At 40.4% G+C, this 13,878-nt stretch overlaps 1 protein-coding gene across 1 annotated transcript; it reads right to left on the bottom strand.

The window, feature by feature from the left end:
* Window positions 1-3,946: 3,946 nt before the first annotated feature.
* Window positions 3,947-13,100, bottom strand: figla (folliculogenesis specific bHLH transcription factor). The gene is made up of 5 exons (XM_078285157.1): window positions 12,894-13,100; window positions 11,523-11,669; window positions 11,342-11,431; window positions 8,723-8,963; window positions 3,947-4,011 (listed from the first exon to the last, which is right to left on the bottom strand). Exons 1-5 carry the CDS (start codon window positions 13,077-13,079, stop codon window positions 3,947-3,949), a joined length of 729 nt encoding a protein of 242 aa, XP_078141283.1. The 5' UTR covers window positions 13,080-13,100.
* Window positions 13,101-13,878: the final 778 nt, after the last annotated feature.

The raw sequence follows: 13,878 nt of genomic DNA, 5'->3' as shown, positions 1-13,878 counted from the left end.
ACTGCCACAATTATTTACTTGCTTATATTATGATTGGAATATACATCTATCTGTGTAACCCCAATGACATACGCACTCTCACCCCCATCCCCCATGCTTTTAACATCTAGGATAGGTTTCTCTTCATTCACCCATGATAGCACAACGGATAGTTACATCAGATCCATGTGCATTGCTAAATCTCATTGCATTGCACTTATGTGAAAATCAGCAGACAGATGACAGCCTCTGAAGGGGCTTTAGTGATGCTAAACCTTTAATGGACTTTCTGGATACACTGCACTTTGACCTGATAATGTCAGGCCTCCAAGGCTCACAATGATGTTGAACCGCAAGTAGTGAAACACTATCTAGCTCAGCAATTCCCTAACCCTGATGCATTTACTCAACTCCCCAAAGAACACAGTCATACACTGGACAAAGTCATACATTCTTGACTATACATATTTTTTTTACTTTTATTTATCCAGGTTTGCTAATCTTGTATGTTCTTTTTCACCACCAGCCTGCTTTCACATTCATACAGTTACACACACATGCACGAGCTGTCCAGTACACCCACAGTCTCCCACTCCCCCTTTTTGGCTCTGATCAACTTACCATTGAGCAATAAGAAGATTGGTTGAGCTTTCACCTCTGTGTGTCCAGTATTTATTTGCCAAGAAGTGCATGTATTCCTTTAAATATGATGGACAATGCTGTGTTTTGAATAATCACACATGCAAACACAGGCATCCATACTTCTGTTTCAGTTTCCCCGCTGTAATCCACATTCAAATGTATTCATTTTTAACCAGGTCAATTATAAAGCAGATCCGGTCTAAAGGCAACCTAGTCTTCACCATGTCAGCAGCAGTCTGTTCCATCTCTCTCTCATGGGGCCTTGGCCCATCCCAGTCTGATCCACTCTACTTTAGCTGTATCAGACTCTGACAATAGAGGTTGGTTCACTGTGTGTGTGTGTGTGTGTGTGTGTGTGTGTGTGTGTGTGTGTGTGTGTGTGTGTGTGTCTCTGGGAGGAGAGGGGTCCCAGCTGCTCAGAGGCAGCAGACAGAGAGCCTCTCTCTCCAGGGAGGGTCCTAATGACTGAGGGGAGAGACAGAGGCCTGGCTGCTGGCCCACTATGGCCTCCTCCTCCTCTCCTCCTTATCCTGAGCCCCACTGTGACGGCTGGCCGGGCTGCATCGTCACCTGACCTGCGTCTCCAAGGAGACCAGGAAGAAGGGGAGCTGATTTCCTGCCATTCCCTCCTCTCCCACAGCTGGGTTTTTTACTTTGTAGCTGAGCTGCAAAGACAGAACTCATCATAAGTTTTAGCCTAAAAAGATAAACCTAACCCAAATCTCATGATGTACAGAGCGACTTACAATGAGTGTTGTAGCAATGTCTTGCTGAACATTTCACCAGAACACATGGCGATTGATCGACAAATTAGATGTTGCGGTGGTCAAACTTGTGATCTATCTATCCACTTGCCACCACTCTGAGACCTCAAGTCTAAACCCAACCTCAAAAGCAACAACAAAAAACAAATGTGATCGATTTTCAAAGAAATAACACTTTTTTTTCTTTGTAATGTTCCCATAAAGTGAAAACCTTACCACTGCTGCTGATAGCTGTTCAATGTGTGTTACTTGGTGTGCATGCTTGTGTGTGTGCCAGGCATATGCACGTGCACGTGAGCATGCGTGGAGTATTTGAGAGCACATTATCTTCGCATATGCATGCGTGTATTGATCGCTGTAAATGCACCCACTTTCAGCAGATGGTTTCAGCAGGCCTCTCTGTGTCTGAGACTGGAAATCCAGTCAGAGAGGCGGATAGGAGTATAATTATTACATAAGTAGCTCCGGATTGATTTTCTGTGGCTCCACTTTCATTAGGTTAATGCCAGAATGGTTAGTCAGTGGATACTAACCAATTATATAACTACTTTCTAACAAGTCAGTATTGATTACTTCCAGTTTTCCATAATTAGCTGAAGCTGAATAGCTGTGATATTATCTTAAAGCCCTGATCCAAAAGGTAAACATTAAATATAAACATTAGGTATATTCACATTGATTCTTAAACAATTTACAAAATAAGCTGAACCCATTGTAACTCAACATATTGGTGTTTTACTTATAATTGTAAACAAACGTTTACTGCTAACAAATGCATGTAAAACTCATGTTTAGATGTCACATACTGGTTGGTGCTAGAATGGTTACTAAGTTGATACTAACTACTTATGTAACCACGTCGTAACGAGTCAGCATTGATTACTTCTACGTTACCATCATTAATTGACTGATTTTATCATAAACATTATTTCAGCACATATTTCAGTATATTGTAGTGTACAGCCTATAGATCCATGTCTATGACACACAACACAGAAACATACCAATCTAGTCACTGCATTGCACAGTCTAAGCAAAATTGCAAAGGCATGTTTATATTACTTATCAGGGTGACTTGGCTGTAAACCAATCTACAAATAAATGGACTAACTTTGATCATTTGACAGACTGAGTGTCTTGCAAAAACGCAGCATACATAAGATGAAGAGGCATATTACTGCATGATTGATGTAGTGATAAAAGGCATTTTGTTGAGTCTGTGCATGGGGAGGTTCAAGACTCTGCTGCCCCTAATGGGAAATTTGGCTTGCAGCTAGGCAGACAACACTATACATCACCACAATAAACAATATCAAAACATACAAGATGCATGAACAAATGTAAGAGCAGTAGAATGACCAGGGAAGTGATCACATGGAGTGGAGAGGCTGTCTATTACAGTCAAGGAAGTTTATGGATGTTGTTTAATTTCTTGGTGAATTGTAATAATAGATCCTAGATCCTAATGCCTGATAGATAATGCAGGAAATCTGTCCAACAAGCTGCAAAAAATAAAGTTCTGAGGGTGTGTCTGTGTAATCTCTGGACCTTGAGTCCTGTGGTGAGTTTAGGACAGAATGCTACCTTTCCCTGGGAATCATGTTGCCCACATCAACAATGCATGTCTATTCTGTTGTCTGCACTTCTTTTCTTTCCTTATCCTCAAATCTCATTTGACTTTCAGTGTGTAATAGTTGCTCATTTGGCCTTAAGGCCTTTTAGACTAAGGACAGGAAAATCTTGTGATTTTTCTTTTAACTTTGACAAACCTTGCAATGTATCTTTACTGAGAGCGGCTTCAACTGGATCCTTTGTAGCAGGAATAATGAATTAAAGGCTCGTTTAATGCAAGAAGCTATTCAGTAATTCAACACTTGGCAAAGCCTGGAGGAAGCTGTAAATGATAGGCTACTGTAATGTGAGATCACAGGGTTGGTCAGCTGCAGCCTATTTCCACTATCACTGACTTGAACCTTCTCTAGCCTACAACTACTTTGGCTGAGATAAATCCCTCCCATGGTTCAATATCTGCCATCGTGCTGCGGGGGATGAAAATCTGCACTCATAAAAGAAAATACCCCGCCAAACAGAGGAGGAGGAGGAGGATAGGCCTACTTACTCAGGCTGATGTGTGATTTCAGCAATATTTTGCATCAACAGCCTGTAGCATCCTCCGTTCCTCCTCCTGGTGCCGCCCGACCAGCGGCCCGCGCGCTCTGCATGGCTGCCTAGCAACACACAGCGCTGCAGCATCAGCACCAACTGAGTGGAGAATCCGGTAATGGCCACCCGCGCTATGCAGAGACCAGCAGCGACGGCACGACATGCATGACTTGCCTCCAAACAACGTAGCAATCACGCATAGGTACAAAATAAAAGCACACAATCCCATTTGAAAGCATCACAAATAGCTTACCGCGTCATGTGTAATAGTCGTGACACTACCCGATGCACATAATAGCCTAAAAAAGCTAAAAAAAAAAGAAAAAGGCCATCAATACCGCTCTTGTGAGCAATAATTGAGGGCTGCTTAGCCATTAGAGCCACACAGGCTCGCCATCTCACTCGGGGAACATAAAGCAGATATTGGACATGAGACCTCGCACAGCCTGCATGGCCATTAAATCTGCACAACAGATTTAAGGGATGAAAGCATGTGCAGTGAGGTGCAGGCCATGAGGGGGATCACACACATACGAACGGTGCAGTCTGATTTCAATTTTTACAACAACCATTTGTTAATGTATATCCATGGAAAAAGAATGGGACGCCCCGTATGGCCGGAAACAACATCAAACCAGTAAACAGAGCATCGCGTTGTCAGATTGGGGCATCTTCATGTCAGCTGTGCATACAATGTTCATGCACGCGTCTGGCAAAACAGTACGCCCAGTGAAATAACTATTACCTCGCCAAAATAAGCAAAAATATTAGTAGGCAGCGTGCTTACCTCAGTGCATCCTCAGCACCTTGTCCTTTGTGGGTGCGGGTCACACCCACTGCCTATTCCGGACCCAAAATTACTAGATGGGGCTGATCAAAATAAATGTTAAAATATTAGGTTGCGACTCCAAGGGTCCTTTGTCAGACAATTCCCAGGGCCTCAGCTGATACCAAGTCTATGAACCCTGATGTTTTTCATCGTTGAGTGCGCCTGGACCAGCCCACTGCCACGCCTGTCCACAGTCCCACACCGAAAGGCGCCCGCTCACACACTCCAAACTACTGTGGAAATCCATCTACTGTGTTTGTTATTTGTGTTGGAAACGGTGTTTTTCATTTGTTTGTACGTGTAGCCCTAGTTGACTTCTATGTTGTAAAATAGTATTTATGTTGAGACTATTTGCTAGGCCCATATGAAGCCGGACATCATGGATTACATCAAACTGGCGCCACCTTCTGTCAGAATGGAGGAGAGCCTACAAACTGTGATTTGCAGTGGTTTTTAATATTTTGCAGATGTTTTTCTCACATTGTAAAATGTTCATCGTGAAGTTCCAATTCAAAATGAGATATCCACTGATTAAACTTAAAAATAATATAAAACTCCAAGTGGATGTTTTTGCCTTATGGCATATCATATAGGCTCAGGCAGTTGACAAATCATTTTAAACAGAAAACAGGCAAAAATCAAAGCTGTGCTGTAAATTTTATTTTTAGGGGCTGCCAAGGATATATTTTGTAAAATGAAATAAAAACATATTTACATATACTCAAACAAAATTTAAATTAAATATCAAAAGTACAATTAAATTATAAAAAATAAAATTATTCCATTATGTTCATGAAGAAAATCCTTTTTCAAAGCTTCTTCAAAGCAGCCGGTCCCTAAATAAATGAAAATAGATTTAGTACATCCACTAAGCTTATGTGCACATCTCCCTTCACACAATTGTTACATACAGTGCCTTGTTGACAGAAATATGGGTTTATATTTATATAAGACAAGAATTTATAAGTGTAAGCCTAAGTGTGTGTGTGTGTGTGTCTGTATCTGTATGTTGAGCCCTATGGAGGTGTAGTGAGCCCAATTCACCCAAACATCTATGATGGAAGATTCCTAATTAATAAAACAAATTAATGAACCGAAACACTACAGCAGGTGATTTCACTGATTAGCACCTCCAACCAGAGAGGAACTAATCAGTGAAATGGGGTGTAGTGTTTAGATGGAATGAAAACCTGTAGACTCTCAGCCCTCCATGGCACAAGACTGGAGACACCCGCATAAAACAATATTTGTTTTGAGCTTGCCTTAGTGCAAGCACCGATGATCCATTGAAAATTTCTCAGGTATGCCAATAATCTTTCAGACCTCATGGGGGCAACATTTGCCTACTCTTTGACAGACTACTATGCATTCACAGCTGTTCATATTTCATCAAAGTCCAAATCACATTTACAACCCGATTGGCTCATAGGACATTTCTCACGGACCTTACGATCAAGCTGTTCCCACAAAAGCTCAAGATTTAGATCATTCGTGAGAAACGTCCTACAAGCCAATCGTACCTATGGCAAGTGCTACAGGAAGCGTGGGGTGAAAGCTCATCTGAATATCTTGAGAACCTAACAGCTAGAATGCCTAAGGTCTGCAAAGCTGTCATTGCTGCACATGGAGGATTCTTTGATGAGCCGAAAGTTTGAGGAATAGAAGAGTTATTTGAAATAGAAGTTTGTAACCTTATCAATGCATTGGGCATACTTTTTGATCAATTTCAGTTTCTTTCAAAAACATTTCTCAGTGATTCCAAACTTTTGAACGGTAGTGTAACTGCCACCGCCGCAGCAGGATGGACCAGCTGGACGGTCGATGAGAGATCCTCTTGTGAACCTTGATTTTTAAAAGGGTCCTTGAATTGATTAATGAAAATTGTTTGCAGAGATGGGAAATTTGGAATCTTGACCTTGTGGTATCTGGATCAGAATGAGCCTCTTTTTTTAACTGAAAAAACAGAAACATCAGTCTAATCCTGGATTGCAAAAAGGAGATTAGACAAAATGCACAATTCTGATTGAGATTAAAAAAGGTTTGAAAAACTGGGCCCCTGGAATTCAAGTGAGTAAATAATTGAGCAACTAAGCAAGCAGAGATCTATCCATCCATCAACTATTTTCTGATTCTTCACATCCTATCACACACACCACAGAACAATGCAAGTGGCAATAAGCTACTTACGATGAACACAGCTCAGCACCTTCATCTTAACTTAGCAGCAACTTCTTTAAATTCTTGAAGAAACATTACATCATCCCTTCCCACACACACACATACACAACCCACTTTAACCATATGTCTGTGTAGATAAATGAAAGATTTATTCCATTTTAACCTTGAGGAAAACCAAACACAACTATAGTAGGAGCAAGGCATAAAGTATATTGTTGCAACAAATGTGTAACCACTATTTCAGTGTTGCTCTTTTTCTTACTTGAATTGAATGCTTGCATGCGTTGCATTTCATGACTCAAAAGCCCTGAAATATTTGAGAACCCATTGCATAACTACAAAAACAAGCAGTCATCAATGATCCTATTCTTCATGCTCTTGAAAAACTTAACTTAAGGCTGGTGCTCCCGAGCTACCACTACAACACTGGTCAAGGCAAATTAGACACATTCAATATTCTTGTGTTAAGAAAACCCACCTGGCAGCTGCTCCATCATGAGTCCAAGCCTTCCTGCTCAAAACACTTCTCAGCTGGGTTGAGACATCTGTTGAGTAAAGGTCATATCTGAGCTCTCAACAGTCTAACATTCTTTTCAATCTGGGGACATCATACAGTACATGAAGGCTGTAGTCTGGTGAGCAAAGCAAATTGATCAGAGCATTCTTTTAGGGTGGCCATGACAAATGTCTGAGTTTGGGTAAAATCAGTTTCCTAGACTGAAGAGAGTTTAATTTTCATAGTATTCATTCAGTCTCCACACAGCAACTTTATACACAATAAAAGAAAATAATTGCAATTAGTCCAACAGCTTTTGTGGGGGACAAAAGCACAGAATGCTACAACAATACTATGACTGTCATAATGACATCAACTCAGGGACAAGGAGGAAACTGGAACTGTCTAGACCTAAAACCTCTTCACCTTGAATTATCCAGTGAGATGACAGGGTACTTATGGGGACAGCTTGAATGTGTTAGGTAACACAACTACACTTCTGACTCGCTGAAAACCGTCATAAACGGCCTGCTTTGATTGCAAAAAGCGAGTTTGTTTTTTTGCAAGGTTTTACATCTAGGCTGTCTGTCTTGTATTCAAACTTTACACTGTTGGTCTACAACTGATACAGGATTTATAGATACTTTTTACTTGAAAACATGAGTTTGGATTACAAACAAAGCCCAGAATTTGCACCTGTGAATGACAAAAGTGAGTTCTGGCATTGGGACTGATTAAAAAACAACATCATCATCATGACTTTGTATTCTTACACTTGCTTCTATGGTGGAAACTAAATGGCTTAGCAGGCATTCACAGCTCAATTAGTCATAAGAAGCCTAACCTATTTTCACATTCTTCTACAATCAAAAATACATTTGGGATTTTTGTCTCAAAGTGGAGTGGAACTTCAAGAAACATATGAGAAAGTTTACAATTCCAACAACTGAAAAAAATATAGTTGCCATCTAGAGGGTGCATGTTTCACTAGCTTATTTTCTAGCCATTTTCTTTGACTTCCATAGTAAATTTGGAGAAGATAAAGTGCTGATTGTGCACCCACTGTACTTTAATAGTGATGGAGGGAATATTATTAAGAAAGCCCACCTGGAAGTTGTTGAGTCCAAGCCTTCCAGCTCAAAACACCACTCAGCTGGGTTGTAGAGTGAAAGTAATATAATTTACTGTTCTTATATAGTCATTTATAGTGATGGAGGAATGATTATAACCACACAAACTGGAATCAAATGGCATCCATATGTGACACAGGTACTGCACACAGAATACTACACACTTATTTCCCATGAAGGTGTTTAGAAGGGATGTTGTATAAGACAAATAAAGGTGAAAGAAGAAATAAAGGTAAATCGGAGCAATATTTTCTAAAAAGTGTTTTAGTAAAAGTGAGTGAGTAAAGTGATTACACAGGGTCAATGTTCTGAAAGGTTATTTGAATTTTATACTTTAGAATTTATTCAATTTACACGCCACTTTGATTTAAAGCAAACTAAAAAAAATTACTTAGCTACTAGTTCTGAGTATGTACTGTAGCTTGGAAAATGAATGTGCAACACTCTTTGATCCCTAAACAACCACCATCTAAGTGCCTTTGGGCAAGGCACCTAACCGCGCAACAGCTCCAGTGGAGCTGCTCAGTGGCGAACAACAGACCTGCGGCTGGGGGGGGGGAGCTGACAAACAGCATGCACAAAGGTAAAATCAGGGAAAAGAAAATAGTTACCGTAGTCTGATCAGGTGCTACTTGGATGATGAACTGGTATGTGGGCATTATGCAGTGTTGCAACACCAGTCCGGTCACTTCTCCGTCCTCTGTTCCCAATCCTGGGGCGCCTACAGGCATCGTCATGGTGAATCCATCTTCCATGCCCACCTCTGACATGCTGTCCAGCCACTGTCAAGGAGAAACATTCCCCAGGTCCAGAGTCTTTTACCTTTTCTGCCTGGCTCTAATTTCTTTACCAAGCACTTATCTATCATACATGAACACTCTAGGGAGTCAGAGCAATCCTATGATATCAAACTGCATTACCTGGGATGATTGAATGATTTTTATCAGCAGTCATGCTCCTGTACCTATGCCCAAAATGTCAACATTTTTCTCTAACTGTAGACGTTTAATATAGATACCAGAAACTGTCCACTTTTGCAGAATAACACCCTAAATTGTCAGCTCATGTTTATGATAAGACTGACCTGTGTAGTACAATATTCTGCAGGACACGGCCATGGGATCAAGTTGTACAGGTATCACTTTCACTCAACACAATAAGCAGGATAATGGACAAAAAATTACATGTAAAAGGATTACAGTATCTGATTACAAAAAAAATGGTGCCTAATCAGTTACTGAGAACACAGTAACCACATTACACATTTTTGAAAAGCTGATTACCTGTTTTACACAAGCACTTTTTAAGGAAAAAAGTTTTAATTTTGCGACCGTAATTTGAATAAGTATTATGTATAACCATTGGGGGGGGGGGGGGGCAAAGACAGAGATCTGCTGGATCTGCTGGTGCAGTTAAGCCACATATTTGCTTAATACAACTAGGTTGATAGCGTGAATATCTTGAATCAATGTCCATGTACAGATTAGCAGAGTTCAGTCAATCTGTCAATCTAACGTGGTGTGTGTGTAGAGTAAAGTAAAACAGAAATTAACTAAGAAATTTAGAGGTGGTGTAAATGAATCAGAGTGGAAAAACAGTGGGATGAAATTGGATGTGAATTTATTATTTTTTTTAAAGTGTCAATTGCCAAGTGACTGAATAAATTCAAAAGGCGATTTGATTAAACAACTGGTGATTACAAATGTTCCTTTCAATCATCACTCGTACTCAAAATTGCCATATATCATTTAACGCGTACGGCCTCAAGGTGGTTTATCATTTAGTGTGAGTAATTAGGCAGCCGGGCCAACAAGCTGGCAGCCTATTGTGTAACTCGTCTTCTGCTGCCCTACAAACTTTCATGGTAGGTAACATTACCTTGTGGCATTTAAGTAACGTTAGTCGAATTAGGTTATTTAACCGATAACCCTGTCACAGTGCTTCAGTGCATAGAATTGAACACACGTGCCGTGGGAACAAAACGGTGCATGTTCACAGGACACAAGGCAAACAAAGAGTGTGAAATATGGATACGGCGATTGGGCAAAAAACTACATGAACATGTTGTAAGGGTTAATTAGTTTTGGGTTATAATATTATATGATGATTTGATTATGTGGCAGCAGGGTAAAAGGTTGTATGAGGATGGGAGTGTTGTGTACAGTCCTGTGCAAGCATAAGGGGATGAAATGGAGACCCTGGACCCCGAAGCGACAGGACGCACCCGGCCCCGGAACCCACTGCCAAAGCAAGCCATCCCAATGCTCCCATAGAGCAGAGAGGCACAATAGGGGGTCAGCATCCAACCAAGAGCCCTACACTACAGAGTGAACCAGATTTTTGTTTTGTTTGTTTTTTAACTTCCTGATACAGAGTCTGCTATATGTGGTTTTAGGAACAAGTGCTAGAGGTTGGTTCCATCTAAGACCGCCCCCAGACCCTCAGGAGGGAGCCTACCCATAACAGGCCATCTCTGCTATATTCGCCCTGCAACTTATCTCAGTTTTACCAAGTTTTAACTCTCAAACTTTTCACTACATTAGATAAATGTGGAATAATTTGCATTTCATGCCAAAACCTTGAAAGGCTGAACAAATGTTATTGATGTGGCTTTTGATTGACATTTAGGTATGACAGCGAAAGTAACAAAAATTACTCAAATGACATGATAAATGGGCGGAAGTAACAAACTACTAGTGACAAACAATAAACAACCTTAATGGTAATTTTATAGTGCAAGTGATGAATGAGAAATTTCAAATCACCAGTTATTTAATCAATTCAATTCACATGTATTTTCATCACACCTTTTCAATTCACATTCATTTACTTATTTTCAGTTATTTTTTGTTTCTTCCACCCTTCTAGGAACTAGAGTTTGCTCATCTTAAACAGTAAATAGCAATGTGTTGTGTAAGTGATAAATGATGATTGATAGAAAGTGGTGATAAATGATGAAAACGGCTCCGTTTATCAAATCGTCCTTGGATTTATCAAATCACTTGACAATGTATCACTATCATTTGTTTTCAATTCACATGCATTTTTATCAGATCTTTTTGAATTTTTGTGACTTTCCCTCCTCATATTACCAGCACACGTCTAGTTTATCTGTGCCACACATCACAATTGTGCAGTGGAAAAAACAAAAATGACTCACGTCATCCACTCTCCACGGGTCATTGCCCATCCCCTCAGTATGACCATAACTGATTGCATTCTTCAGAAAATCAGTCCCACTGCCATCATCCTGACAAGAAAATAACATTTTGATTCAATAAGTCAGTAAGTGGCAGTGCAGAGTTAGTTTTCACACAACAGGGGACACTTTTAGTACTTACCGTGTCAGTGTCCTGCAAGACTGCAACAAGCAATCGAATGTACTCGGTGGCAGCTTTGAGCGTGTCTACCTTACTGGGCTTGCGGTCTGGACGCATAAGTGGCACCATGCGCTTCAAGCGGGAGAACATGGTGTTTAAGTTCCTGATCTGCAGAGAAGAGAGGCTGAGGGTTTATTCGTGGACATCTCACATGTCCATGTTAGATCAGTGACTTCAACAAGCTGCACTGCTAATTTGCCCTGTGAATTAAGGCAGTGATAGGCTCATTTTCTGCTCCTGATCCCTAAAAAGCCATAAAGCCTAAAAAAAAAAAAAAAAAAAGCCTAAAAGAGCCATACCTATACTTGCAACTCCCTTGGCAGGTGGAAACGCAAAGAACAGTGAACTTTGATACTAAATTATTGTTTTATGTTATACATTTGAATAATAGAAATATAATATAGGCTATATGAATAAATATTCTTTTCCACATTTCATGCACCCACAAAAACAATCTCATGACCCCATGGCCATCTCAGATTGAGTAGGCTAAACATTTCAGTGTTTCATTACAACTCTAGGAGGGTTTGGGGTTCAATTGGGGGCACCAATACTTAAAAAAGAAAACAAAAAGAAAATAAAAAGGTATTTCAAGGTGCTTTGGATGAAAGAAACAATTTGTTGTGCTGCTGTCCAGGTTAATAGAAAGAAAGGCTCAGTTGACATGCCATTTAAAAGCTCACTTTCCAGCCTTTCCTCTGCCTGTCAACTTTGGGTATAATTAAAGTAATAACACTTTCATTACTTTCAGTCGCCGTGTCAAGGCCGCCGTGACTTAATTTAATGGAGAAAACATACTGTCAAGTCTCATGTGTTTTTCAATGGTACATTCAGTTCTCCGGGGCTTTTGTTTTCATTGATATTCATATTTTATTTCAAGTTGAATGTAATTTGATATCTCAGCCAGTTTCTTAAATCACCATAAGTGTTTTTTTTTTTTTTAATTATCTCTGATCTCCTTAAGCAGTAAACAGAACAGCATGCCAACTGTCTCTCAGTCTCTTATCGGCAAACATACAACCTACAACAATTTCAATAAAAAGTGAATCCATATCTAAAAGTTTAACTTTATAAGCTAGTTGAATTAAGTCTCGTTTGGTGGGTCAGATACGTGCCGAATTTACAAGTAGACCCTAACATTTCGTCTGTAGCTAGGCTACGCCTCAGGATAAACCTGAAACTGCTAATGGATGGAGAATGGAGTTTGGGTACGGAACGTATCAGGGCAGGGGCTAAAGAGCTGAATCCTAGTCCTGCTGTCAACCACAGCCCCGCCTACGAACAAACGTTAGTTCATTGTTTATAAAACGCCATTTCCCAAAGAACACTCACTCTCAGTCGTTCCTTGGCATTGACCAATTCTCTTTTTTTCACAGTTTCATTGAAGTCCTCGGCGACAAAATATAGGCCGTCCTTCCCTCGTTTGAACTTCGCAATGTTGCTGTAAACGGGGAGCGCAGACTCGCCTGTTAACCGCATCAGAATGTCACTCATCAGTTCCTCCGCGGGAACCTTCATTTTAATAACTGCTAAATATCTTAGTTTGTTGCCTCTTGTACAATTTATCTATCAGGTTATCTTACGCCCCCGTGAGACTAGCAAAGACCAGAGCAGAATATTTGCAAAAAGAAAAAAAAGAACTCACCTGTGCCAGGTGTTTAATTAGTGTAATTAGTTATTGTAATTAGTGTCTCACCTTGCACATGCGCAGTTATAAAACGGATAGTTCCGGTCCTTGATTATGATTGGCTGAGCCGCGTTCGAAGCCGTTTTAAAATACTCTATAAACACACACCTGTAACCGCATCACATCAGTATTACTGCGCCAAACAAATTGTCTGTGTCTGCGTCTGTGTGTTGCTTGGCAACCATTCTGCTAAATGTCGCTGAAGAACTACATTGCTTGGCGAAAGAATGATTATTTGTTATCAATAAATTATTGCATTTTTTGTTGCAGTGTGTTTATTTTATGAAACCTTGCCAGGTATATGTAGTAACCGTTTTATAAAAGCGATAGAGAGGCGTCGTGCCTAACAACGCCCCTTAGCTGTTCTAAAATCACTGTAAACCACGGCCTCGCGGGGCTTATTGCTTTATTAGAAACGTTGAAGCGCAGACCCTGCTGGGATTTCCAAGTAGCCCTGCAACGCATCTACCTGCATCCCTGCAGACTACAAGACACATGGAACTCGAATTGTCGCGGGGATGTGGTTTTATTTACCACCAGAAAAACATGTTTATTCACATGGGATCATGTCTACGACTGACTTCACTCTCCAATGTGCCCAATCTATTAGCCTACTTACACAACAGCAAC

This window comes from Centroberyx gerrardi, chromosome 8, assembly GCF_048128805.1.
Source record: "Centroberyx gerrardi isolate f3 chromosome 8, fCenGer3.hap1.cur.20231027, whole genome shotgun sequence".
Lineage (NCBI taxonomy): Eukaryota > Metazoa > Chordata > Actinopteri > Beryciformes > Berycidae > Centroberyx > Centroberyx gerrardi.
The sequence above is the reverse complement of the archived record's forward strand: the minus strand, read 5'-3'. Positions and strand labels throughout refer to the sequence as shown.